The sequence below is a fragment of the Pezoporus wallicus genome, unplaced genomic scaffold (genome assembly GCF_028554395.1).
Source record: "Pezoporus wallicus isolate ANWC-B61680 ecotype Strahan unplaced genomic scaffold, APGP_CSIRO_Pwel_v1 contig_8747, whole genome shotgun sequence".
Lineage (NCBI taxonomy): Eukaryota > Metazoa > Chordata > Aves > Psittaciformes > Psittacidae > Pezoporus > Pezoporus wallicus.
Genome location: NW_026641976.1, coordinates 602,302 through 630,249, shown reverse-complemented (window position 1 = coordinate 630,249; position 27,948 = coordinate 602,302). Strand labels below are relative to the sequence as shown.

The window sequence follows — 27,948 nt, the reverse complement described above, 5'->3', positions numbered from 1 at the left end:
CTATTATGCCTATTTTTACTTTATAGATAACCAAGTTTCCTCTAGGGCTGCACTAACTAGGAAGAATTTGTTTCCTGCAAGGGACTTTATTCTCTACTAGCACCTGTCTCATCTATATGCAGGGACTTGTCAGCTCCAGTGCTTGAAATTAATTCTTTCCGAATCTCCAAGTGCCTTTCATCCTGCCCTATGCTGTCCATTTACCTGGCTGCCTCCTGCATGCCAGACATCCTTCCCTAGCTTTAGGAGTGGCTCTCTTACATTTTTGTTTCTAGGAATTCACAGTGCCAGTTATGCTGTCTTTTGAGGTGGTTTCTCCTGATGGCCAATTCCAAAATGATATTTAGAAGATGGTATCTTCCCATTTTCTATCTCCTCAAGATGTCAAAAGAGAGAAGGAAAAAATAATTTTGTACTTCAAGCTTTTGTACAAGGCACTTCATGACTTAGTATTAGGATTGGAAATTATTGTGCAAATGAAGGCTAACCTTGAAATGCGTCTCATTGATGCTCACTTGGGTCTGATGCATTATGATCACTTTTTCAAAACCTTACTCCTGCATATGTACAGCAGAATGGTGGTATTGGTAATATCTCCTGCCATTTAGTGAAAACCAGAAATTGTGCCTTACCCTGACATGCTCTCAGTCAGAGAAGGCTAGGAAAGGGTTTTGAATGAAATGTTTGGGAACCTTCCAGCCCTCCAGATAATAGCTGCATAGCCCATGGCAGAAGTGTTCAGAAGAAAGAGGGCTAACCTTCTGCTCTGGCCAATACAGAGTTTTTTCGGTGTTATGGAATCTGCAGTTTAAGGTTGGGTGGGGAACTATAATCACATGGATGGCAGAACCAAGATTATAATAAGCATGCTTTGTACCTAAGTCTTAAACCAAATTACATAATGCATTTATTAAATTGTGTCTGTATTAATTATAGATATGTATTATTATTAAGGAATTATGGATATTTTGTCATTGTTTGCTCAGTTCTTTTTATTACTTTATTTTGCCATGGAAAGTCTGTAAAAAAACAAGTTTAAAATGCTAACAGAAACTACCTGTGTTTCAGGCAGAAATTTAGATGCTAGAAATTTCATGAAAGTAGATGACTGATGGATTTTTGGTGTCCTTACAAAGAGCACTGCAAACGTTAAAGTGTTCAGATCTGTTTCAGTTTACTCTATATAGAAAGGGATTTTCCTTTTTATTTTTGGATGCAAACCATTTAATCTGCATAATCCAGTGGCATTTTCTTAAAAAATGAGGAACATTTTATTAGAGCTTGCATTAAGATCCAGATGTTTTGATTACCTTCCTTAGGCATTGTGATTGATTTTGTGGCAAATAACAGTCAAATTGTTTTATGTGAAGCTGAAATTTCTTAGGTTTTCAAGGTTTGTTCTTTCTCTTTTTTTGTCTTGCAGTTTTCAGTGAAGATCTACATGCCAGTCTATATTTTGTCAATGCATCTCTGCAAGAGGTAGTGTTTGCTAGCACCACAGGGACATTGGTACCCTGTCCAGCAGCAGGGATCCCCCCTGTGACGCTCAGATGGTACCTAGCGACGGGCGAGGAGATTTACGATGTCCCAGGGATCCGCCACGTCCACCCCAATGGCACTCTCCAAATTTTCCCCTTCCCTCCTTCAAGCTTTAATAACTTAATCCATGATAACACTTACTATTGCACAGCTGAAAATCCTTCAGGGAAAATCAGAAGTCAGGATGTTCACATTAAGGCTGGTAAGTATAATCTTTTATTGGGTTCAAATAGGCTCGAGGAGGGAGAAAATATGGGTGTTTCAGATAAAGAGTAGCAGCAGCTGTGAATCAAAGAAGACAGGCCAGAACTGTAACCTCTGCACTCTTTACAATATTAAGTAAAACAATGGTTTCTTCCTACTCCTCCCTGATTTGATTTGTTTTGGGGGTGAAAAGTTAGTTTTCCACAGATTGTAATTAGTTGGGCTTCTGCACAAGTATAAGTTAAAACGAACTGATAATGAGTAATCAGACCATGCTTACTCATTAAAAGACTGTGAGAGAAAAAGAGGCAGTCTTTGGATTTTGTAAGGGGCTGGAAGAAAAGAGGAGTTCTTACCCAGTCACATCCCTTCTCATTTGCTCGTATTTGTGCTTTGTTTTGAGAGAAAAACCTGTGTCCTGTGTGATGATTCAGCAACTGATTATTGTTCCTATAGTCAGTCCTTTCTGGTTAAACTAAAAGATGCAAATAAGCATAATGGTTTTGCCTCTGTTTTCTATACTGACTGTGTGCAGACTGGGTCAGCCAGCAGAGAATCAGAGTGTGATCAAAATCAGGTCTTTTGTTGCAGCATATAAAACACACGATTGAATATTTCTTTTTAAAGTTTTGTCTATGCATTTCAGTTAATTAAAATATTTAAACAAATGAAAGCAAGTCTGGGAGCTGACCCTGCCTAATGCAAATCCTCATAACCTCTTTTGTTGATGGAGCTATGCTAAGGTTTTTTGAGGTTTGGTGTTTTTTTTTTAGAGAAGTATCTTTCCTTCAGAGACAGGCCTTCACAGGAGTTACATAGGGAAAACTGAACAGTTAAGCAAGTAGATTTGTCTGTGACTCTTGAACTAAGAGAATGTATTTTCTTCTTCTCAACAATAAATTAATATTCAGAGATCTGTAATTTGTAGACAATTAGAAGGCAAGAGTAAAAAATAGGTTTCATAAATTCATGTCTTATTAAAATTTTAGTCTAGAAAAATGGGTTTTCAAGTGACTAGTAGAAGCAAGTGAACGTTATGTATATTTGAAGTTTCTATAATGATCCATGCTCCTTTTGAAAATGCTTAGCTGTCCACAGATCAAAAAAATCCAAATCCCAAAGATTTGTAAGAATACAGTACAAATATGTTTGGAACTTGGTTCTGGTTTTTGTGCTTTTGATTTTACTTCAATGGATTTGTGGACAAGTTGTTCACTTCTGCCAGTTGTTGGCAGAATTATATTAAAAGAAAACATAATATTTTCTTATCCTTTGTGGATTTGCTAATGTATCTCAAGTTTGAAGGCCCCTTTCGTAGCATTTTTACTAGTATTAGTTTCGATTTTTAGTATTTCTTAGACAAAAATGGAGTGATGTAAAGGAGGCTAATATTTCCAATGTTGCTAGCTACAGCTCTGAACCAGTGTTCATTTACTTGTGAAAGCATATGATATGGTTGACAGGATACAGCTATGTTTGTTGCTCAGCATTGGTCCAATGGAACCCCAAAAGAAGTCTTCTTCCTTTGAGAGATAAACCTCACAAATAGAAGAAGGGCCTGAAAAAAAAGGCTTTGCAGTAGGTGTCTGTAGCTGCTTGACTCATAAACTAGCAACTCTTTTTGGCCAAGCCAGAAATGCCTTTTTTACTCCTTTTCCTTCCATTTTTAGCCTTTTACCTCTGATTCATTATTTCTCCATATGTTTCAATTTCTCAGTTAATTTAAGGTTTGGATAACAAGTTAAACAAGTCCGCTTCCTTCATATAAACTGACACTGTATGTCAGAGCTGTCATTGTTCCTGATGGCAGACAATAGCTATTAGTGAGTATCTTTTCCAAAGGCTTGTGTAATTCCCTAATATTAGGAAAATACAATTCTTCTGAACACAACAGAAAGTGTATTTTTATGTTCAGATAAGAAATTCTGTGTTGCTCAAATTTGAAGTGATAAACTTCATTTGTTTGTGTGTTACTTCCAGTTAGATTTCTGGTCATGTGAAATCTGTACTGAGTTTCAGATTGCCCCAAAATAATGCTAATTAGGGCCAGCCTTTTCAAATCTGTTTTCTTCTCCATCTCCTCCTTCTTCCTGTGCCCACCAACAGCAAGTTTTCCTAGAAATACAAAAGTAATCAGTGGAGGATCCAATCATAGAAGAGTCATACAAAAACTAATACAGCTTTGCCTATTTTCAGTCAGCTTGAGGAAGTCTGAAGCTCATTTATGGGCTTCCCCAAAAATATGAGTAGGAGATGTAAGGGTTCTTGCTCACAGTGCTTGTAATTGTGGCTTTGCATATAATTTTGCGTATAATGCAACACACATTGCCACCCCCCCAAAAAACATAACCCTGCACCTAGACACCCAACCCAGTCTTCTTCCAGGCCAGTCACACATGTAATTAAAGGTGCATATCTCCATTTCATCTTCAAGCTATTCTCTGTGCAGTCATGGCAGGGAAGAATATACCTTTTAAATAAAAGCTGAAATTCTCATGAAAATTCATGACTCGGAAATGTGGGATTTAAAATAAAAAAAAAAGATGAATCAGCAAGTCATTCATGGGAACTGACAAAACAATGATCTCAAAATAACCAAGGGGCCTCTGAAATCAGAGTAATGTAAAGTTTTTAAGCAAAGAAATAAAGTAACCTCTTTCCAGTTTTTGTGCCCCACATATGGTTTCTCTATTTGCTTTTACTGAAATGATCAACCAGGCAGATTTTCAAAATGGCTAACTGTTCTGAAAATAAAAAACAAAACCCCTTAGCAGTGTGTTAGAATATTTCTGCTAAAGAAGCCCTTTCTGTAAACTGTGATTGGATCATGAGCCTCCTTAAGATGATCTATGTTCCATTCCTGCCAGTGTAGAACAAGATTAGGGGGCTGCTTCATCATAGGGCAGCATTTTATCACAGGCAGTGTTTTAAAGTCACTACATTAAAGATGCTTGTGACATCAGTTCATCACTCAGGATTAAGAAACTTAACCATTAATTAAAAAGAAATTATTGACTTTTAAAAAACCTAATGATGTTTATCATATCATAGAAATTAATTATTTTTTATTTTATTTTAAAGATATGCGTGATAAAATTGTGTTTGTTTACTTTTGGTTAGAGCTCCTGTTATTTTGCTACATTCTTGTTTGGGATGGAGAACTTCAGTCTTCCTTTTTTTGCAGTGGTAGCACTGGTTCTGAAAACTCGATGCTGTTTGTGAAAACTAAAGTTATGTTTCAGTACTCTACCTTTTTTTCTTGAAATACATTGTAAGTGAGGATGACATTTAGAAATTCCAGTGCTGTTGGTGCATAGAAATACTTTCATAAACTCTGCAGAGGTTTTATTGACTCTTCAGTCTAGAATCAATGTGCTTAAAAATAGTTGTTAGAGTCTGGTATATGTTTGTGCACAGGATATGTAGGCAAAAAGTGTCATTAATGTGGCAGTTCAGCATGACTTACTTGCTTACACTGCTGCAGTGGTGGTCTTCTTCCCAGTTTCTTTTACCCTCAGGCATATACATGTCTCAGACACACGTCATTTTCCAATACATTCATCCTTATTTTCATTGAAACTGTCACTTAGAATCATAGAATCATAGAATAGTTAGGGGTGGAAAGGACCTTAAGATCATCTAGTTCCAACCTCCCTGCCATGGGCAGGGACACCTTATGCTAAATCATATCACCCAGGGCCTCATCCAACCTGGTCTTGAACACCGGCAGGGATGGAGCATTCACAACCTCCCTGGGTAATCCATTCCAGTGCCTCACCACCCAAACAGGAAAGAATTTCCTCCTTATATCCAATCTAAACTTCCCCTGTTTAAGTTTTAACCTGTTACCCCTTGTCCTGTCAGTACAGTCCCTAATGAAGAGTCCCTCTCCAGCATCCCTATAGGCTCCCTTCAGATACTGGAAGGCTGCTAGGAGGTCTCCACGCAGCCTTCTCTTCTCCAGGCTGAACAGCCCCAACTTTCTCAGCCTGTCTTCATACAGGAGGTGCTCCAGTCCCCTGATCATCCTCGTGGCCCTTCTCTGGACTTGTTCCAACAGTTCCATGTCCTTTTTATGTTGAGAACACCAGAACTGCACACAATACTCCAAGTGAGGTCTCACAAGAGCAGAGCAGAGGGGCAGGATCACTTCCTTCAACCTGCTGGTCACGCTCCTTTGGATGCAGCCCTTGATACAGTTGGCTTTCTGGACTGCAAGCTCACACTGCCGGCCCATGTTCATTTTCTCATCAACCAACACCCCCAAGTCCTTCTCCACAGGGCTGCTCTGAATCTCTTCTCTGCCCAACCTGTAGCTGTGCCTGGGATTGCTCTGACCCAGCTGTAGGACCTTGCACTTGGCATGGTTAAACTTCATGAGGCTGGCATCAGCCCACCTCACAAGTGTGTCGAGGTCCCTCTGGATGGCATTCCTTCCCTCCAGGGTATCAACAGAACCACACAGCTTGGTGTCAAGACACATAACTTTGTTCACCACCTTAAGATTTATAACTCTGTTGGCTGTGGTGATTTCTTGTTTTGCACCTTGACCTTATGGTCCTACGGTCTATGTTGCTGCTTGTCCTTTCTTACCCATATACTTTTCATAGTAGACAGCATCTGTTTCTTCTCTGCTCTACCACATTCTCCATTAACTGTTGCTCAGAAGATTTTTTACCACTCATTATTCACTGAAATTTTTTGGTGCTAGGGTTTTCCTTCTTTCCATTTTCCTACCCAATGCAACTCTGTCTCACCCAAGCACCCAAGCAGTATTAGTTCGGTGTGAAGGATTTGTCCAGTTGTTCCTTTATCACTGTCCATTAAATTAATTGTTTCAGATGCTAAAAAAAAAATAAAAATCATATCCTGGATATAAGTGTCCCTGTGACATTTTCTTAACACAACTCTGAATCATAGTTTCTGTTTTCTTACCACTAACCTATTTCTTTCAATGTTTGTCATTTGTATGTAGCTCTTTACTTTACCTGCTATCATTTCTCTGTGTTTCTGAGACACCTCACTTTCTGGCTGTCACCTCCATCGATTTTTCTCCTTCAGTTCTCACTTCTTCAAAATCCTAAATGACACTGACCTTCTTTTCTACCCTCTGGATGTCTAATTCACACAGAGTACTTACATGTACTTTGTACTCTTTGATAGAGGAGAAAACTATTTGTGATGAGAAACATAGCATGAGAAGCTAGACAAGTAACAGAACACCACTTGCCCATATAAATATGCAGTCCTTACAAAAGTCTTTCTCCTGTTCCTTTAGAATTAGGCAGGAGAATGATACAGAAATATGGAAAAATGCAGATTTTGAGGAAACAAAAGGACTTGCTTTCATATGATTTTGCAATTGGCCTTGCAAAACTGTATTATTTACTGAGCGAAAAGAATTCACAACCTGAGAAACTTTGCAAGACTAACTAAGGAAGTGAATGGGATGTGTGATTGGGATGGGATGTGTGAATGGGATGTGTTTTAACAAAACCTCTTCTTCTACCTTCAGTTTTACGGGAACCCTATACAGTCCGTGTGGAGGACCAGAAAGCCATGAGAGGCAATGTAGCAGTGTTCAAGTGCATTATCCCCTCCTCTGTGGAGGCATACATCACTGTTGTCTCATGGGAGAAAGACACAGTCTCGCTTGTCTCAGGTAGGTTGTTATGGCTTTCTTTTCCAATTGTCAATGGCAGCTATGGTTCCTGTTTCCCCCCCACAAATGCCTGAAGTTTATTTTGAGTTAATTATAGCTTCACGGTATGTCATTCTTCCAGTAACGTGTTGCACATTAGCATTGCTGCATCCCTATGCCTGTGTGTGACATGAAGGTTTCAGACAGCCCTGCTTTTTCTAGCATGCTTGAGGGGAAAATAACATGTTTTTTTGTTTTATACCAGATAAAAACCAGCTTCCTGGTGCTGTGGCAATGGGTTCACATTTTAACTTTAATAAGGAATGCCCACATGCCAAAGAAATTTTGAGTGTCATAAAGCGTGTGTTGGGTTGTAATTGTTTTTCAGTAGTAATATGTTACTCATGGATAAGAAGAAATCCCGAATTTAAATTTGATTGGTTATGTTTTAATGGGGTATGTAATCAATATTTATACTTTCATGACACTTAAAGCTGAAATATCTTCATAGATAAATGTCTTCATACATAACACTGGAAGCTTAAGCACACAGCAAACTGTGTTGTAAACTGAAAATATTGAAGTGAAACAATCTATTCTAAAGCAGTTATATGCATTAATCTATTTACTGACAAAGTGAGAAAATGTGAGGCACTGTTGAAGAAGTACAGGGAATTCAGGCAAAGAATATCCAACATTTTAAAGTACAAACATTGTAAGAAATTCATGGGAGAAAGTGTATGTGGGAAAAATATTTTCAGTATAGTAGATATCTAAATTATATATTACACACAGTGCAGCTGTTGCTACACATACAAATGATTTATGTATGCAGAAATTTGAAATATATTGTTCCAGGGTAATGCAGAATGGAAAAAAAAATAGTTTGAGTTAAATATTGCTGCAGAGTATATTTAAAAATGTGTTTGTGTTTATGATCTTACAATGTTTGGAAATGTGTTTATGCTTATCAGTATATTAATAACCTTTCTGACAGATGTGGCATTGATGAAAATGGCTGTGTTTCTATATAACTCATTTATAGATTTTGTTTCTCTTTGTGTTTTATTGATTCCTTACATAAGCTTGTTTTGTTTTTGAAATATAAATATGTACATACATATATATATATCAAATAACTTTCTAAAGATTTGGTAGATATTTAAGCACCATATAATTGATGATCAGTTGTCCTGCACTACTGGTGCATGGTTTAGCTTGACAAATTCACTTCCTTGTTATGCTTTTGGAATTTAATATGGCATATTATTTTTTTTTCATTGAGCAACTGAAACCAAGTGTGTTTTCATTGAGAAGTCTTTAATACCTGAATTTTAGGACTCACCAACACTTCAGGCAGTATAGTCAGGCCAGAGCTGTAATTAAATATGCAAATAAGCTTTCCGTTATTCTGTATATAATGATACACAACTATGCTTAAGATGATCTAAAGTACGGTTAAGATTATGTAATGCAATAGTGGATGGGTGTGTTTGCTTTATCTTAAAATAGGCTATTGCATGATGCATATCTGTACGAGTGGAAAAGAATGTGTATGCCTGCAGGGTTATTATCTTAATATTTTTTAAATGTTTATTCATTCTGTATTATAAGAAAACATGCATCTTTTCTCTTGTAAACATAGATTGCATCCTCTCAATCTGTTTGTTTTTAAACTTGAGCTTTAGTACCTACCACCTATGTGGTACCTTTGAGTGGCTCATTCCTGCCCTTCACCCTGAATTAAGTAGTATAGGACACAGGTCTCTGTAACCCTTCTTTAGGGAAGAAATTGTGGCATTTTTACAGATTATCATGGCTATTATTTTAAGATTATTTAATTCTGGTTAGTCTGTATTGATTTTAACCCCAAACTGATTTTAAACCCTGACTGTGGTTGATTAAATTACAATCATTAAAAAATCTATTGCAAATTTCAATACTTAAACCCCAGTTTTTAATCATCTCGCAATCTCTTAATTCAACAGTTAGAAATCTAAATGGAAATAAAACAGTTCATTAAAACTGGTGCTACTAAAAATATCAGTTTATCATACTGGATCACATCACAGAAAATATCTAGTTTCAGAGGTGAAATCACGGGTTAGATTACAGGTCACTGCTATCTGTCATGCAAGGGCAAAAGTGAGGCAGGAAAACATTGCTCCAGTTTAACCACAATAATTACAAGATTTGTTTGTTTGCCACTTATATGTTTTAGCTGCTGCTTAATGGCAAGAGCATTTAAAAAACAGAACCCACTCATGTTTCATAATACGATTGCAATGAGTTTTACCCATAATCAATTTTGCAATAATCTGGCCATAAACTCAGATGGTAGATATTGATAAACCTGTGTTAGAATGCCAGAGCTGATGAATAGGATGCAAGACATAACACAAATATGGAGCTGTTTTCCACTAATGGTCAACATTCTGAGGAAATGACTATGCTAGCTTATATAGCCGACCGCTAGTGTGGGTGTGGGTAGCTTTCTTGATGGTGGTTTCCTTTACTGTGTGCTAGATCAGCTTCTTTGGTATGTTTGTTATCTCACATTTAATATTGGAAAACATAAAGTTCTGATTTGGTTTGTTTTTTTTTTTCTTGTTTCTTAATATAATTAATTTATTGGTTACTCATTAACATCAACAAAAATGAGAGCCATCTTGAGGGAAAACCTCACTGTAAAAGAGCAAGAATACAAAAAAGATATGTACTTGGAGTTATGATTATCATGGTTTGAGGTGGATAAGGCATTTTGTTGGAAACTGGTAGTGTTTGCTTGAAAAGGAAGAAAAAGAAAAGAGAAGGAAGGAAGAGAAAGGAAAAAGGCGAGAACAACTTTTTGCTGAATTGATTTATCTGTTACAAATAGATGACACAAATATCCTAGGAAGCTTACCCCTTACAGGAAGGAATGGGAGAACCCCTATGACAGGAAGCAGGGCAGCTTTTTACTGGAGAAGGTGTATATGCAAGTGAAGCTTTTTTTTTTTTTTTTTAGTAAATATTTCATATACCTGTCCATCTGTAGTCTCTGATTACAGGATTCTAACACTAATTTTGATTATTAGGATAGAGAGATTTGTGGATGAACCAGAATCCTTTATGTCAGCTGCTAGTTACTGATGTAGGCATCAGTTCTTTTTTTTATGTAAATTCAACATTTTAATTAAAAGAGCAAAGTGCTTTTACTTTTCTAATGTAAAGAAAATATCTACCTTTTTAGAAAGAGTGTTTAAGAGGTGTATTCCTTGATTAAGACAGAATTTTCTGCTCTTGTAGTATACTGTCCTGGACAAAAGTGCTTTGTCTGTATGCTTAGTTCTCAGGGAACACAGTGATGTCCATAGTAATCAAAGTGTGCAATAAATATGGCTGGGCAAAAGTATCTTCTGTTTCCTGGCTGCAATTTTATGTCATGCCTCCAGGTTCTTGTAAAGTAATTGGGAGTTGAAACATATTAAGACATATTGCTAGAACGTTTCCAAGGAGTGTCCAGATAGGTCAGACTCCCTGTTCAATAAATGGAAGGGTGCCTGTGTTTGGAGCCAGAAATACTGAACTCTGTGAAGTTTCTGTGTGCAAGGAGAGCTGTGGATTGAAAAGGTGTGCATGTGTTTCTCTGTTACGGGGACAGCTTAATAATTAGGGTTGTGCTCCTACATTGTATCTTTCAGTGTGATATCTGAGACCAAAAACCCTTTCCAGGGTGTCCTGTAGGGGCCAAGGTAGCTGATAAAGGATTTCTAAAGCAAGGCAAAACTGATTATTTGGGTTAATCTATTCCAGGGAAAAGTAGAAAACCTCCACTTCCAACAATAAATATGCATAAATCTTTTCATACTGGAGAGAAATATTCTGAATAATAATTGATAGGCGAAGACTGTAGCCATCCCCACTAGATACAGCTGTGTTACAGTCTAGTGATAGACAAGGAGAGCAGCAGACCTCTGCAGTTGCCGCATTTTATGCATTTGTGGCGGATAATCTTATTTGTGTACCTGTGTCATCTAGTAAAAGCAACCGAGCTTTCCAGCGGTGTGTGTCTTGCCTAATGATCTCTGAGAGGCTGGCAAAATAGAAGGGCCAATGGTAACTGTGAGAAGTTTTAAAGGGCTCACAAAGTACAGGCTACTGCTGTATGGACCTCTGCATCTGTAACTTCAAGATCTCTTTTCTAAAGATCCTTCTTTGCTGAAATGTTTATTGTCAGTTGAATTGAAAATGAGTCTGAAATTCATTTGAATTGTAAAAAGTAACGGAATGATGAGCAACTGAATGATGTGCACTGTAATGATGTGCAGTTTTCTTTTGTATCAGTAACCAGCTTTTAACACATTTTCATTAGATGACACTGAACATAAAAGTTTAAATACTCCTAGAGTGTTGTGTGACTGATAGCTGTATATGGCTTACTCAAAGGTCAAGTTGTCTTTCCTCCTTACTGGTTTCCCTTAAAAGCCATTCCCAAAGAAAGAAACTTTTTGAATAAGCTTTGAGCTGACCTTGTAACCTATTTTTCTAGGCCCTGCAGGACCAAGGAGTGCAGCGAGTATACTGTTATAACAACAGCCATAAAACCAAGAAAAAATAGTATAGAAAAGCACCACAGTGCAAATGGTGCTTTTCCTCGTGTTGAGGTAGATGGGAGGCTATTGCTTGGCTTGTCGTATTTCTTCTTCACATGCAGAACAGTGAAACTGGACTGGAAGGGAAGGTAAAGGCAATGTAACTGCTGATTCTACTCTGCATAGGTGAAAGCAAAGACCAGAATCTGTGTGTTAATTAGCCCATGAGAGAGCGAAGAGTTGGTGTGGTTATAGGGGAAGCAGGACAGAAAGGGATTATTAAAAATAGAGATCAGTGTAAAGGATCAGCAAAGACACAGAAAAGAAGAGAATAAAGTGCAGATGGAAACAAAATTAAAGCTGAAGGATAAAGTGTGGTCTGTCACTACACACTGTACTTCTGTTATGAACGCCTTTTATCTTGATGCTGGTAACTACAAGGGATTTTGAGTTTTTCCATATATCTGAATGGAAAGCTTAGTGCTGAGAGCAGGATCATGCCCTGACCTTTCTGAATTTCCATTTTCCTGCCTAATGGCATACCATGCAAAAATTTGATTTATACATGTGACTGCTTAAAAAAAGGTAGAAAAGGAGATAGATGGATAATAATGACTGTGCATAATGGCATATTTAAATCTGCACTGAAACAATAGCAGCTTTGAGGGAAAGGTGTGTAAGCATGAACAGAAGACGGTTCCCTGAAGGACTGTGACTGATGTGCAGATGGCAGCTGATGAGCCTTCAAGCCAACATACTTTCAGCCAGAAATTAAGCACACTGGACCATGGCTTGAGAAGTGTCACTGATGTACAATGACCTACATTTGATGTAATGAATGACATTATTTATTCACACACAGTTCCTCAAGTCTTGCCTTTAAAATGCTCTGGGGCTTTTGGATCTCTTTCTGTACAGAGGGTTTTCCTGAACTGCTGTTCTTGATGGTAAGCAGTCAGTGTTTGCCAGTAGTTATCACGTGGTGGGATCTAATATATAGCACTGCATTTTTTGTTTGTTCTGGGGCTTGGAGATTACAGCAGCGGTTCAGTTTACACAGAGAACGATCACTGTTTTTTCAACCATGAGGTTTGTACATAGTAGAAAAAAAAAACCATCTCTCTTTTTATGGAAAGTGGTCCTGTGTGTAGAGTTCCATGTTCAGAATGAGATTATTGCTGATGATCATGGGGATTAAGTCCAGCCATTTGATAGAGTCTGTGTCTAGTAGAGATAAGCTATGATCTTTCTTGTTTTGGTTTGATGTCAGGGGTTAATCATGGTTGCCAATCAGCAGGCATTCAGCAGACACTTAACCTAGGCCACTGAATGGTTTAGATGACAGATTTTTTCTGATTCCATGTAGAGTGGGATGAAGTATCTTTTATGTTTAAATATTAGCAATATATATAAAATACAAACATTCTGAATGTAAACTACCTTCTAACAGAAAGACACCAGAGACATTTAATTCTGCTATTTAGAGTTGTGACAGCACACAGAAAGTAAAGCAGTCAGACCCTTAGATCTGCTGAGCTTCCTTGACTCTCTGGAAAGCAAATGCGAGTAGTGTTCATTAGTGCTCAGGTCAGGCTGTAGGCTTGCTGTTACAGTAATGTGTTTTCGAAGCTTCTTGAAGGCACGGAAAGGGCATCTCCAAAAACAATATATTGCTTCCTCACTTTCACTTTCAACAGGGTTATTTTCCCAAGGGAGATAGGAAAAAGTAATACTACATTATTTAGGAAATGTCTAGCATCTGCATTTTTCCTTAGAGCACTGTTCTTTTAAGAGAAGAGGGTGTCTTATAATCCTAGAAAGTGGAGATGGTAAAAACTTAGCAGACCCTGCTTGTGCAAGCATTTTTGACACTTTCTTTTGACTCACTGTAAACTAAAACTGTAACTGAGTAAGGCAAGGGACTTAAACCTGCTCATTGGAGGACCTTTCCTCTGGCTACTCTGCAGCCTGTGCTCCATGTTTGCTTCCTATTCCATTACACTGGAGTATTTTAATCAGGTGAATCATTCTAAAATAATGGCGGTGGGATTGGTAGTATTAGATGCAATGATTTCAGCAGCTTTTGAGAGGGAGGTGTTCACTGTCCAAGGCAGTGACTTGAAGGGATGAAGACAGAAAGCATCTGATCCTTATGTCAAAGAATCAAATTTTGATAGCACAGAGAAAAGTGAGCAATGTGATTGCAGGCAAAAGAGTGGTTTCTGATCATTAAATGAGCACAGGGAAGCATGCATATGAAATAGAGATGTTAATATCAGAGAGACTGTCATTTTCCTGTAGAAATCTTGCAGATTTTCCTCAGCATGACTGGATATTTTGGCTGCTCTGAGGATGTAGAACATCGGTGGCTGTGAGAAATGGAGGAGAAAAATGTATTTGAATGGGGTGCCTTTTTGTTTAAAGTGCATGAAGCCGAATCACTTCATCCAACAGGTTTAATACTAATAGGATTCACAAATAGTAGCAGTGGTTTTGGCATTTCAGTAATGAAGTGTGTCTAGGAGACAAGTGTATCATACTATTTTTCCCCTCTGTTGCTGCTCTGTTTTGGACAATCCTCCATTTCCATCCATTGGTGGCATCCTTTCCTTATACTCACATTAAAACCAAACAAAAAAACTCACAACAACCCCACAGTCCTTTTTATTTTTTATTTTTTTTTAACCTTTCTCCCCACTTTTTTTTTTTTTCTTCTCTACTTACACAGTTAAAGCACATGAAAAAATTTGTTAGATTCAGGCCCTCTTCAGAATTGCTGCTTGCAGTCTTGTGAATTAATGAAGGAGAGGAGAAGGACATTGTAACTCTGCTTCCAGCATTAAGGCTTCAGATATTTTGATTTTTTCTTTTAATATATGCTTTTCTCTCCTTTTCTATATTCATGAGTGTGTGCATACAGATACACACACATATACATACATATGAGCATTTATCACATCTCCATACAAGCCTGAGGGTCTGTAGGACCATGCATGACATTATCCAATCTGATGCCCTAACTGTGTTATTTTACCACCTTGTTACTGATGTTGCCATTCATGAAAAGTTTTCTTTCAGCACGGTTGACTTCAGTGGCAGAGTTAAGTCTCTCACCAAAAGTATCTCTCTCACATTCTTTTCTTTCAAGATGTACCTGAAATTTCTTCCATTTTCCTGGGGTGAATCCCTTTGTATCATCTGGCCAGTTACTTCTAGCCCACTCAGTTCCTGTAATATTAATTCACTCCTGGTTTTGTAAAGCCATCAAATAAATATAGCCTGCATTTTAATTAGGTTGATGTTTACCAGATCTTTATTAAAGATGAAATAAGGGCAGACTGACTGTTAACCTTCACAGGTGTTCACTCAACATTTTTCCGTTTTGTCTTTGCTCTTTGTTTACATTTCTTCAGGCAATTTTTGGTTCAAATATATTTTCTTGAATTGAATAGTTCTTTGCAAAATTTTTCTGCCTTTGTTTTGTTATGCATGATTTTGGGGAGTCTGATTTGTCGTCAGCAAAGCACAATGCTATCAGATTTGATATGAAAAAGGGCTAGGGGCACAAACATACTTAGGTGAATTAGTGTGCTGGTTTCAGGTCTAAGTTTGTTATTTATTTAAATTTTTACTTTTTGAAGCAGTAATTGTAGCATCGTTTCTATCCTTGCAAAACTGCTGTTAGTGGCTTGTCACCTTCCTGAATGGCAGTGAATAAGTAGATGACCATATTAAGCGCTGTATTCTTGAGGTTTCCCATCAAAACTTGGTCTAACCTGAGCAAACAGCCAATGAGCTCTGACAGTTTTGCCTGACAGACAAAACTGATGCATGAGATACATTTTAATGAGTGTGTGCCTTTTACCCAGAATGTTTTATACCCTACAGGTTTTGCCTGTGTATGTGGTTTAGTTGCACTTGAGAGAGGTAGAATGTCAGAACTGCCACCAGCTGTGATTTTTGGTTACTTTTAATTCATCAAGGAGATACAGGTAGCAATCAGAAGAAACAGAAACAGTATTTTCCAGTGTTGTGTGTTGTACTAGTTAACTGATTTCAACTGAAACATTATTGTGGAGTATAGAGCTATTAAGTAGATAAACCCATTTTTTAGGTCTGTAGATGGCCATACAGATGCTCACTTGATTTAACTTCCCTGTTGAGAGTCCATTTTTAATTGAAGCCTCATTAGGAGAATTGCTCATTAGAAAGAATTGGGAGTACCTATCTGGTAGAGCTTTGTTTCATTTGCAGTGACATCAGTGCTGTATCTCCATTGCTTTGCCTGGGTTGCTAAATTGTATCAGCATATTCTCATTACATGTCCATTTTCTCTTCGGAGGAAGGTTACAATGAAGGCCAGGTGATCTTTTTAGTTATAATCCAGTGATTTATTTAAAGCCGGTGATCTGGTGTGTGAGCTAGAGCTGTGTAACTGCGCAGGGGTGGATACTCTGTCCCGCTGCAAGAAGGTGATAGATGCAAAAGCTAAACATTTTATGTTATAGGGAGTTACTGTAGCAAAATCTCTTTGGTTTTGCTAGAAAACTTTTAGCTAGTGAATTTCTTATAAAAGTGAGAGTACAGGAGAAGAATGATTGAATGATTTAGTTGTTCTCTCCCACCATCAAAATCACATTATAATTGCAATTACAGATATTTTTCACAGTAAAAATAGCTTACCAGTTTGTTATTTCATGTTTGGTTTGGTTTGAAATAAGCTCTGCACTCTCAGTTGGTGGTGAATGAGTAGGAATATTCACTGCAGGCCATGGAGACCAACATGATTCCGTGCTTTCAGTGGGCAGAGGATTGTGATCCACACAGACCTGTCAACAAAAGCAGGTCAGCAGGATTGAGCAGGAAAAAAAAAATAATCAAGAAATCTTTGAATTAATCATGCAGCTGCCAGACCGAATTATGGCTGCGTGAAATGAAGGATGTAGGTATATATCTATGGCAACTTATTCTCCTCTACCTTGTTGTGTCTTTTTCTTCTCCCATAAGTTTTCTTTCCCCTACTGCTATCTGAACAATGTATTTACTCGGATACTTTCATGGGATACTCAGCATTCATTTTTAAGGTAGCTAATTCAATACAGATCACAGAAATCACTCTTACTTTTGTCTCTCCCTCACTTTTCTCACTGCCTGTTGTGCGCACTCAATATGAATTAATACAGGAATTTCACCTCCCCATAAAAGTAAGATTGCACATCTTGTGCAGTGAATTGGACTGAAATCAACTGCTGCTTCAGTGAACAGAGGAGTTAAAAATTCATGGCAGTGCTGCTGACATCTCAGGTGAGAAGCCATCCTTGCTGAGCCCTTCTGCAGCAGCGCAGCTGAGGGATGAGCCCAGACCTGGACAAGGCTAAACCACACAAACTGGGCCAGACCCTCCTCCCCACGGCTGACTCCTACCTCTGCCTCACAGGCAGATGTGGTCAGTAAACTTCACTACCAAGAGGGAGTGCTTCACACCCAAAGTTGGACAGCAATCGGATGCAACCATGGAGAACTAAAAGGGCAGCTCAAGAGGGACACTAGAGACATGCTTGAGAGGACTGTGTGAAATTATGAATGAAGAGATGTATTCTGTGTATCTCTCTGTGGTTTCAGTTCTATGCTTTTGTTTTGTTCTCTCCTCCTCCTTAGAAGGATTTATCCTTCATTGCAGCACCCTGAAGGGATTGTTCTCTATAGCTTCCCCTTGCAAAACTTGAGTGGTTTACTGCTTCTCTGCTTCTGGGTCTGGTAGTGAGGAAGGGTGGTAAAATCAATGCTTCAGAGTCTTTAGATTTTATTCTGCTCTGAAGACGATGCAGAGGTCCCTTCTCTGTGCCCATCTTAACTCTGCAGCTGCAGAACTTGGTCGTGCACCATGGAAATTATATTTCCTTGGCTCTCTGCCCAGGGATCAAGTCTGGCTCTCTTCCAGTTAGGCAGCAGCCCAGGACTGGATGCTCACTTTCACTGCAAATTCAAATTCATTTTCCTCTTTTATCCATGGCTTTCTTTGCAAATAGATAGTGATATTCATAAAATCCCCGAGAACAATTACCCTGCTACTTGTGGAAGGTCAGGGCAAGCTCTGTTCAGGGATTATGTATTCCAGCAGGGAAAACAGAGCTGACACACAGCACTCTTGTTTTTCAATTGCATGCTTAGGGAATTTTTTTTTTTTCTTCATGTTTTTCCCCTTTCTCCATTAAAACAGAGAATTAAATTCCTGACACACTCAGAAAATACATTTGGGTTCTGCTGTGGAGCTGATTTTTAAAATTTTGATCTAATGAAGAGATAAATAGAATATAAGTTTCTAGAGGCAGAGATTTTTTTTTACTGCCCTCCCTTTGTAAAACATCCTGCTCAACTGCATTTAGATAAATACCATTTTTTAGTAAACCCATGTTTTATTCTTTAAAGACTCGTAATCCATAAAGAAGTAACATCTTTTATTCTCCTGATACTTTTCTTGCAACTGATCCTCTAAGCAATACTTGAGTGACAATGATGGAAAAAAAAATATTTTGCTCTGTTTCTAACATTTGTTTTGTGCCGGTAGAAGTGTTTTGTCTGTACTGAGGACTGGGAATCATTCCCTATGCTCCATTTTCCCTTCCTGTTTTTCACACAACACTGACAAAAAAACACATTTGTAGAAGGACAAAAAGGAACAAAGGGCATCAACTGAAATGGTAAAAAATACCTATATGGAAATAAACAACTGTACTGAAAGTAAAACTAATCCCTTAAATATAGAAAATAGTATGCAGATTAAAAAAAATAATGAAACTATATTGATGTATTCTGTGCAAAGAAATTCTTATTATAGTCAGTGAGTTATGAAAACGAAACATTTCTGTAAAATAAATTGTTGATATGAAATTTCAAGAGTGCAAGAGTCTCAACAAGCATAACAATTTTTACATGTATGAGCAACATAATTTAAAATCTTTTGAGATTATAATGTATTTATCAGAAATCTTTTGCAATTCATTCTAAATTATAATAAAATATGGTAGCAGCTGCTATTGTGAGGGGAGATGTTATGAAAAAGAATATAGTGGGGAAAGAAAACCAACAGGAAAACCCAAATGCTAACATTGTATTGTGTTTATATGTGGAAGTCTTAGGAAAGAATCCAGAGAAATACAGAGATTAATCATATGCGCACTACTTTTTGTTCTGCTAAAATGTTTTTTGAATTAATAAATGTACTGGGCATCTTAAAATCTTTTTTTTGCTGAAAGCAAATAAGACATGGGTTTTCTTGCAAAAAGTTCAGTTAGAACAAGAGAAGCAAACCTGATTTTCTTTTCAAAGTGGACATTTGTGATTTGCTGAAAAGCAATTTGAGGGCTGGGAAACAAAAGCGCACCCATAAATAAGAAGTGATGGGAAAACGCATACTGTGTCGCAACATTAATTCAGTACTTTTATAGAATGAATGAGAAGAAGAGAACCCCTCTAAATGTCAGTGGCCTAACAAGATTTTGTGAGATGCTGTGTACATTTTCAAAAAGTATTTAAGAAAAAGAAGTTATTCACTGGATTTTGCTTTCCTTTTCTTTCATGTCTTCTCCTTCCTTGCATGAGCTCTATTTGATTGTAATTCTTTGCCTCCTTATCAATAGTTGTTCACAGCACTGTCTAGAGCTGATTTTTTTTTTCCCCCTTTTTTTGAGTTAGGTATCATGAACTCTGTAGAAAATCTGGGAAACCCTTATTCCTGCCTATTTTGCCATCTCTTTCCCTTTATGACAAACCTTAAGCCTCTTTCAGTTAATTAGAATTATTACCCTCATTTTACAAAGAGGGAAACTGAAAAACAAAGACTTTTCAGGATTTGCTGTTTCTCATTAAGGCTGCTGCAAGCACTCAGGGAGGATCTCCTATAACATAGTCCTTTGCTTGCATCCAAGCTTTTTGCTTGGAAGAAATCTGTTTCTTCCAAGTACTAGAATAGGAAAAGGCATAGATCAAGTGTGAAGGAGGTTTAGAAGCCCTTGTTAATTTGGTGGAAGTGTTTTATGTCCTCATTAATAAACCCAATACTGTATGTACTCAGTAGCTCAGATTTCTGTTTATGGAGTGCTTATTGCCTTGGACTGCAGCTCTCTGTGTGAGGACATGGAAGGTGAAACTCAGTGGGAGAGGCGTGTTTGGAAAGCATTACTTATAATTGTAGTCACCTATAAGAAGATGAAATGTTTTGCCTTTGCTGTGTCACTTTCATTTAGATTTATTTTCTTATTACATCTGATACCAAGTAACAAATTGTTGGAAGGAAACCACAGAAACATAAGACCATAAAATGAATGCCTTATTTTTTTTTTTTTTTTAAAAAAAAAAAGAAAGGAAGGGTGAGGTGGGGGAGAGCCCCCACCAACTTTGTGTGGTTTTACTCAACAAAAATTGTGTTTAAAATCAGAAATCTCTTCCTCCTTCCTGTCTCAAGATACTCTTTATTCCTCTCATGATTGATGTTATTTGTAGGAGACTTGTGTATTTGAATCAGCTGGGCATTTTTTTTTTCTGTCAATTACTTCGTTAGGAAAAATGTGTACTTGCTTTGGCTGAAAATGATGTCTTCCTATTTCCTCTTGAAAAAGTCGTGTTTCAGCCAAAAGAAATAAATGGAAGTCTGAAAGGGATGCAGAAAAGCCAGAACTTTTACTCTTCAGTATTTTCAAAATGAAACATTTTGCTGTTTCATTTTGAAGTGAAGACTGTTTGAAAACTGCTCATGTATTTATATAGGAAAACAAAATAATATTAGGATAAATACATTGCATGGTTTTTGGTTGATCATTTGGTTCCATAATCAATCTTTGCAGTGTTTTTTGATGTGCTTCTTATTTTTCATTTTCCTCTACAAATTCCTATTTTGGGAAAAGGAGTAGTGAATATTTTGAGTTAATTAACATATGGATACTAGCAAACTCCTCCATAACAACCACATAGGATACTTTCTGTGAAACAAAATTGCCAAAGTTCAGGAAAAAAAAATTGTGTACAGCTATTTAACTGCATCATTTATCTGAGATGCTCTTCTTAAGTAAAATCAATGCTATTTTTGCATTTCCCTAATGGGAACCTATTAAGCTAAGTACACAGGCATTTTTAACCTCAGACACATTGCAGGGGCAAATCAGTACTGGATTCAATCCAGCGTATTAATGAGGAGCATGAAAATACATGATCCCGTGTCTGGGTGGCTTGGTTATTGGATTTGGAAGTACTTTGTTGGTGCAATGTGTCACATTGAGATTCTAATCTAGGGGATAGTTTAAGTACTTCCCTCTTTTATACTCTACCTAGTATCTCTCTGACTACTTGACAGTTATTATGGAGCATCTTTTAATGCTTCTGTTCAGAATTCTTGCCTTTTGGAGTTCTTAGATGCCCATTAAAAAAGAAAAAAAAAATCAGTGTTGAAACTTGGCTCCAAATTTCTTTAATTTGAATGATGAACAATCTGTTAGGCCATTGAAGGTCTACTTGCTTTAAAGTCAATACAGATGCAAACAACAAAGCAGTCTAGACAAATCTGGATGTATGACTGAATACCATGTGAACAGAACAGAGAGAGAAACTTGAAGATCAGAGAAAGAAGTAGTGGTTTAGATTTATTCTGATTTGGGAAGCAGCTTTTTAGAACAAGGAATAGAGCGATCAAGTTCAGAATGGAACAGTATCAAAATGCGAAGAGACACAAGCCAATATCCTGCTAGCAAAAATAAGGCAACTTTGTGCTTCTCACACTGCAATAAGTGTCCCATTAGTTTTCTGCCACCTCAGAAACATTAGAAAGACATTAGTCCAGGTCTCAGCATAACCAGCTGCATCTGACACAGTCCAAGTGTGTCCATGTGTTCCCAAAAGAAAAGAGAATGTTTCTCTCTACGTCCAAAACATCTGGGGTGAGGTCAAACTACAAGTGTTGGGGGCTCAGAAGAGTAGGGGATTCAAATACATTTGTTTTTCAGTTAAAACATTTTCATTGAAAACTTTCAGGTTTAACATTTCACATTTTCTCACTTTAAAAATATTCCTCACTTCCTTTCTCTCTCCTCTCCCACAGTGTCATATTAGCTTTTTGTTAGCTAGAAGTCTGAATTTAAGCAAAGTTACTGTTGTAACACCACCCCACCCTATGCCCCTAATTAAGGATATTTTTAAAAATAACATGTCTGCAAATGGGAAAAGAGAAGTTGTGAAAGGGGTAGGAAGAAGAAACTACACACACATTCCATAGCAGACAGTAACTGAAAGCTGGAGCAGAAAGTTGGGATGAAATCACTGGGATATCCAAATTATCTCCCCTTTTGTGTGTGTCTTGTGGCTGGGAGAGAGAGAGTGAGGAACAATGCTGAGGAGACCTTTCTGTGATTTTTTCATTTACTGAACTTTGTTTTTGCTTGGTGGTGTCAGTTTGTGCTTTCTGGGTTTAATTATTTGGGAAATCTTTGGCTTCTACACTATGTTAGAATTCCTAGGCAAAGAGATAAGTATGCGATTCCCAATCACCTTGGCACTTTGGGAGAGAAAAGGATCTAAACATGAGACTGTCCCATTTTTTTTTGTCAATTTTTCACACAAAGTGACCAACATGTGTTTAAAAATTACTAAAATAATAAAATTCAGATAAAATATGCTGAAACTAGTGCACCCCCTCAAAATATTACATTGCTTAAACAGCATAGACTCATGTGATTGAGTTATGAGCTGTGTTAAAGCACCCAACAAAGCTTTGAATCAGCTTTTTAACCTGCTGCTCTGTTGATGAATGAACATATTTCATCAGTAGGGCTCAAACTGATGAAGTATATTGGTTTACTCTTCCTCTAATCATTATGACACCTATCATCTGTGAAAAGTTGCTAACACTGTTACTGTTATGTGTAGGGCTCTAGTTAGCCAGATTGGAAATCATTAGTATTTAGGAGGAAAAGGTGTTTAACATCGCTAAGTGTAAGAAAGGTACTAGATACTCATGTGAAGCTCTCCCTATTGATCACTGTAAACCAAGAACCAGCAGTGAGATAAAAGCAGGTTCCAACTATTGCTGCACTGTGTACTTCTTCAAGCACATGTACTGCCAGACCCTTCAGAAAGGACAGAGGAGTGTCGCCACTTGTTCTGCAAAAGGTTTCTTCAGCTGTCCCCTGGCAGCTGGAGGTTTGGCCCTTGGGAAATGGTTAGCCCAGGACTCCAGAGAAGACACCACAAGGAGTCACAAGGAGTTTGTAGGACTCAGGCCACAGATCTGCAGTGGGATGCCTGATCTGTGTTTGATCTGTGTTCTGATTTATGGTTTTTTTTTTTTTCAGCTCTGGCTCATGCAGGCAGGGAGCTGAAGTGGCTGCAAAGAGTTCACCCTCAAAAAAGTTTATGGCCTGTTGTCCTTATGGGCCTAATGTGATAAATATAGGGCTTGCACTATGTTTTGCCATGTAGGATGATGGCTATGTGAGGAATATGGGAGTAATTTATGGATAGCAACATGACATTTGTTCTGCAGCCTTGGGAATGGTATACCATCCTTGGAGGAGTATTTACCTGTGACACAGCCACTCCAGAACTCCTCTAACAGCCACATACGTGGGTGGAAAAGGTGAGTGGGGCTGGATGTGTTTTGCCATCTGTTGCAGCTGGCTACTTGCTTCCCACTATCCTGCCCAATAACTTTTTCACCCTGGTATTAAGTGGAGTTTTGTCTAAAAATACTTTTTCTTTTTTTTTTTTGGGGGGGGATATTTTTCATTGACTGCTTTATGATGCTTTCAGTTGAAGCCTGCATCTCTGAGCATCTGGCTAAACTTCAGGAAATGCCCCTATAATATGCCTCTATAATATGGAGAGCAAAGCAATGGACTAAATTTCAATGAAGAGGTTTACCAGTGCTAATGATAGTAGGCAAAATTGGCTGAAAAGCCCTTCAACGGACTAGCTGTAGCTCAGTTAAGCAACATTTAACATTGTCTTCAAAATGGCATTGGATAAAACTTGAGCTCCCATTCCTGGTTTTCTTGGGCTCTTGTCAAGATCTAGAATAGCTATGAATCCACCAGCTTTCCTGTGTTCATGTTGTGAGCTGTGTCAGACACCTCCACTCTTGGGCCCCCATGTAACAACAGTGAACATGATTCAGTTTTTGTAAAAATAAACAGACTTTTGCATTTGATCTGTTGTAATTAAAAGGATGGCTGTAAAGTTACCTTAGAACATTTAAGGATTAAAAGTAGTCAGTCCCCTTCCTCCTCCCACTTGGACACCAGTGCAGATAACTCCTTGGATGTATAAAATGTTGAATTTGTAGAAACATGCAAATATTTTGATAAATCACAAGCATCTTTTGGTGTCTCAAAGCATATTAAAATGTCACAGTGAAGCAAATCAGCATTCTCATTCTTTATTCCTGGCTTTGAGGATACACTTTGCAAACTATGGAGAAAACAGATAATTACATCTAGGAATTAGGAGAATCGGAATATTGCTGTACTGAGGTGAGCAATTAATTATATTTATCTCTCACATAAGGCTATACACTTTTCCTATATAAATCTCTTCCTTTGCAGTACATAGTAATTCAGTAACTGCTATCTCCATTTTGTACATACAGAAACTGAAACTCTGCATGAGCAGGGGGAAAACATCAAAACTGCTTCAGTTTTTGCTAGACCTAAAGTTCTGTATGTAGGCAACATCTAGGTCCCCACTGCAAGAAATTTAGGCCACATGTTCATAATGATTCTTTCACTAAGTCTGTGATTTTTGCTTGATTTTATAGAGCTCTCTTGATTTTTGGATTTTTGGGGTTTTACTTCGAATATTGTAAGGCATGAAAAAGTAAGAAACGACCTATTTTATGTCATTTGCTGCCACCTGTAAATTCTGACTATTTATCAATCTACCTAAGCACTGCAAAATTATAAGCAAAGCAAGGAATTAGAAAACAGAAGCTTAACTGAGGGGAAGAGGAAGTGGGTAAATTAAGGAAAAAAAAAAAGAGGTATACTACTATTTTCGTATTTCCTAATTGACTTGAAAAGTGTCAAACAAATACACATTTCAAGGTTTTGTGAGCACACTGTAGAAAAATCCTCAGCTCTTTTAGCAAAGGGTAACTTTTATGTTTTGTCAGCACTGTACTATCTAAAGATGAATAAACGCTTGCTCCTGGTAACTTTGCTTAGCTGTAGCCTAAAACCTGGTTTAGAAAACAGTAGATTGACAAACTTGAAACCATTTAAGATATTTGGGTTTGGATTTTTGGCAGGAAGCTCTTCCTTACACGCTTGCATTAAAAAAAAAGTAAAAAAATAAACCAAACTCATAGTACCTAAAATAAACGAGAGGGGTATTATTTTACAAAATAATAAAAGAGTAACTTGCAATGTAACAGATCTCCCTGTATATAGGTTGGGTTTTTTTTTAATCAGCACTGACCTTTTCAATTGGTTGTCTGTGATTTAGAGAAGGAGGACCTTTGAAAGACCATGGACACCCATGATTTAAGAGACTTAAATGACTTACATTTATAAAAACAATCACGTTATATTACTGTTTGAAAGAGTTCCAGCATAAACAGAAAGCCATGATTTAAACTTTTTGCAAATTGGTAAACATTCAATATTGATGGCTTTTCCTTTGTTTTTGTAACTACTGTAACATATTTCTTGACATTGTAGGTGACATGAATAGCTTAAGCATTGAGTTTAGATACAACTATTAGATGCCTATGCTTTTGGAAAAGCCTCAGCCTGTAAATAAAGATAACATATCAGGTATTTAGTTAGCTTTCCACCTGTTACATTCTATAGGGAGCGATCCTGGCTATAGGTTGAAGATCTAACAATGAATAGATCAGTAAATGGCAATTACTGCTATAGCTGTTTGGCATTGGGCCTCCCATTTTAAATGAATGACACAGCCACTCAATTTTGTGGCACATGGCTCCTTTTATTCTCTGCCTATCAGGAAAAGCAGCATGCTCCTTCATTGAAGAATAAGGAGCCTTTGGAGGATACTTGTGTAACTGAAGTCAAAATTCATTTCTGGGGACAAATCCAAGTCTCTTCCTCAGAAATTCTGGTGATGACAGATGAAGCTTACTTTTCTGAAGTGAAATTCTGAAACCTGTCTCATCTCTTTCAAGTGGAAAGCACCTAGATCAGGAAGCCATGGTGAAGAAAATTATCCAGTTATGTTGGATTTTCTCTTTATATACCTTGCTCTAAGCTGACTGTCTGGATGATATTTCCAGAAAAAGGGGTCTGCTGTCTGAGGAAAGAATGTTGTTTCCTTACAAAAATAAAGATGTGGAAGAAGGAAGAGGGAACGACACATTCAAAAAAGCAGGCCTCAACTGGGCAGTACACAGCTTATTCTTCAGGTAATACTGCCAGTTCACACACGTGTAAAGTCATAAGTTGCACTATGTTTGCTTAACTAGGTTTTATATTACCATTGTTTGGTAAAGCTTTTAGAGAAACTCTGCTGATGTCAGTTAAGGAATCTGACATTTTTATCTGTAGTGTTCCTAATCTGAAAGATTTAGTTGTCTTGTTTTCACACCTAATTTCTGAAAATACTGTGACTGGACAGGATTATAAAAACCACTGTAATATAATACCTTTTGATAGAGCTGATTAAGACTGAAAGCAAAGGAAAGTAAGTAGCCCAGTATGTGTCAAAGGTCACTGAAAAAGTGTATTCAAGGCTACTGATGTAAAGCAGCTCGATATTCTCCTATCTATAGATGTTTTGAAAAGTGAATTGCTCTTTAATGGAATTCTCTTTTCATTGGTCTGTCACCACTGACTGCTCTATTATCTGTTCAATTCTTATGTATTTCCAAAAACATGCCTTGTTCTGCAGAATGATAGTTTAAAAAAATTGAAACGATGAAAGTTTGGAAAAACATTGTAGCTGTTACACAATATGCTAGCTGACTTTCTTATTGTGAACAAAAGCAGTTATTGTAGAGGTCCTATTTTATGCAAAAGCACAGTTCTTTTCTTTTGCCTCAAAGGATGGATAATTTCTATCTTAAAAGGAAAGGATACACTTGACCTCCATAATCGTTTTGTGTTGGAAAGACTGAATCATCCATATTTAACACTGCTACTACCACTTCCTCTTTCGGGAATGCATGAATTTCTCCATTTTTACTGTGTGCCCTGTATTTTAGTTTGTGCAGAACCTGACTTCACAATGATAGCAAAATTCCCATTAGCTGTATAGAAGAGGGAAGAGGAAGTCAGAAAAGAACAATAGGATTATGTATACTGAACATTTGAGTACCTGACTTGCCTGGGTGCAGCGTCATGCAAATATATTTCTTTGATGATGTGCCCCATAAAGCCTCCTTATTGAAAGTGTCAAACATTTTTTCCTGTGTAAAAGTGATTTATTTTTGGTTTGTTCAATGTAATCTGAAAAGATGTATAAAACCTCCTCAGGTACTTAATATTTGTGTTAAAAATATAGTTATTAATCAGACAAAAAATGAATAGAGTGACCTCATTTTGAAAACTTCTCAATAATTTTGTTGTGCAATGAAAGTAATTACAGCAGGATTTTCTTCCTGTAGTAAGAATGGGGGCATGTATTATTATTCACCACACTATCCTGATAAGACAAGTTAGTCTCTCGGCTTCAGCAAATGAGGCAACTGCCTACGGCAGGGACAGCTAGAAGGGCCTAAATGTCCTTGGCTGTACTCCCTGTTTTCCCTCAGCACAGGTGAGTCTTGGGAGGGATTGCATTCCACAATCACATCTAGCACCAAAGATCTGCAGTGCACACATTTGCTTTTTATTATGTAATGTAACAGTGATCACTTGATATGTTCCTGCATGACAGGATAGTCTGGATGTGGACCATAAAAGAAATGTTTCTGGACACCACCAAGGTCTGAGGCATGTTATCTTCTGCAGTCTCTCTGCAATTCCTGTGTTTCTTTGTCCTACCTCTAAG

At 37.5% G+C, this 27,948-nt stretch overlaps 1 protein-coding gene across 2 annotated transcripts in view; it reads left to right on the top strand.

The window, feature by feature from the left end:
* The window catches only part of DSCAM (DS cell adhesion molecule), a 460,950-nt gene that overhangs the window by 72,029 nt on the left and 360,973 nt on the right, over positions 1-27,948 (top strand). For both annotated transcript variants that reach the window (XM_057426358.1, XM_057426359.1), the window contains exons 2-3: positions 1,424-1,741; positions 7,259-7,405. In XM_057426358.1, the coding sequence (XP_057282341.1) occupies positions 1,424-1,741; positions 7,259-7,405 (465 nt within the window). The remainder of the gene's footprint in view (positions 1-1,423; positions 1,742-7,258; positions 7,406-27,948) is intronic.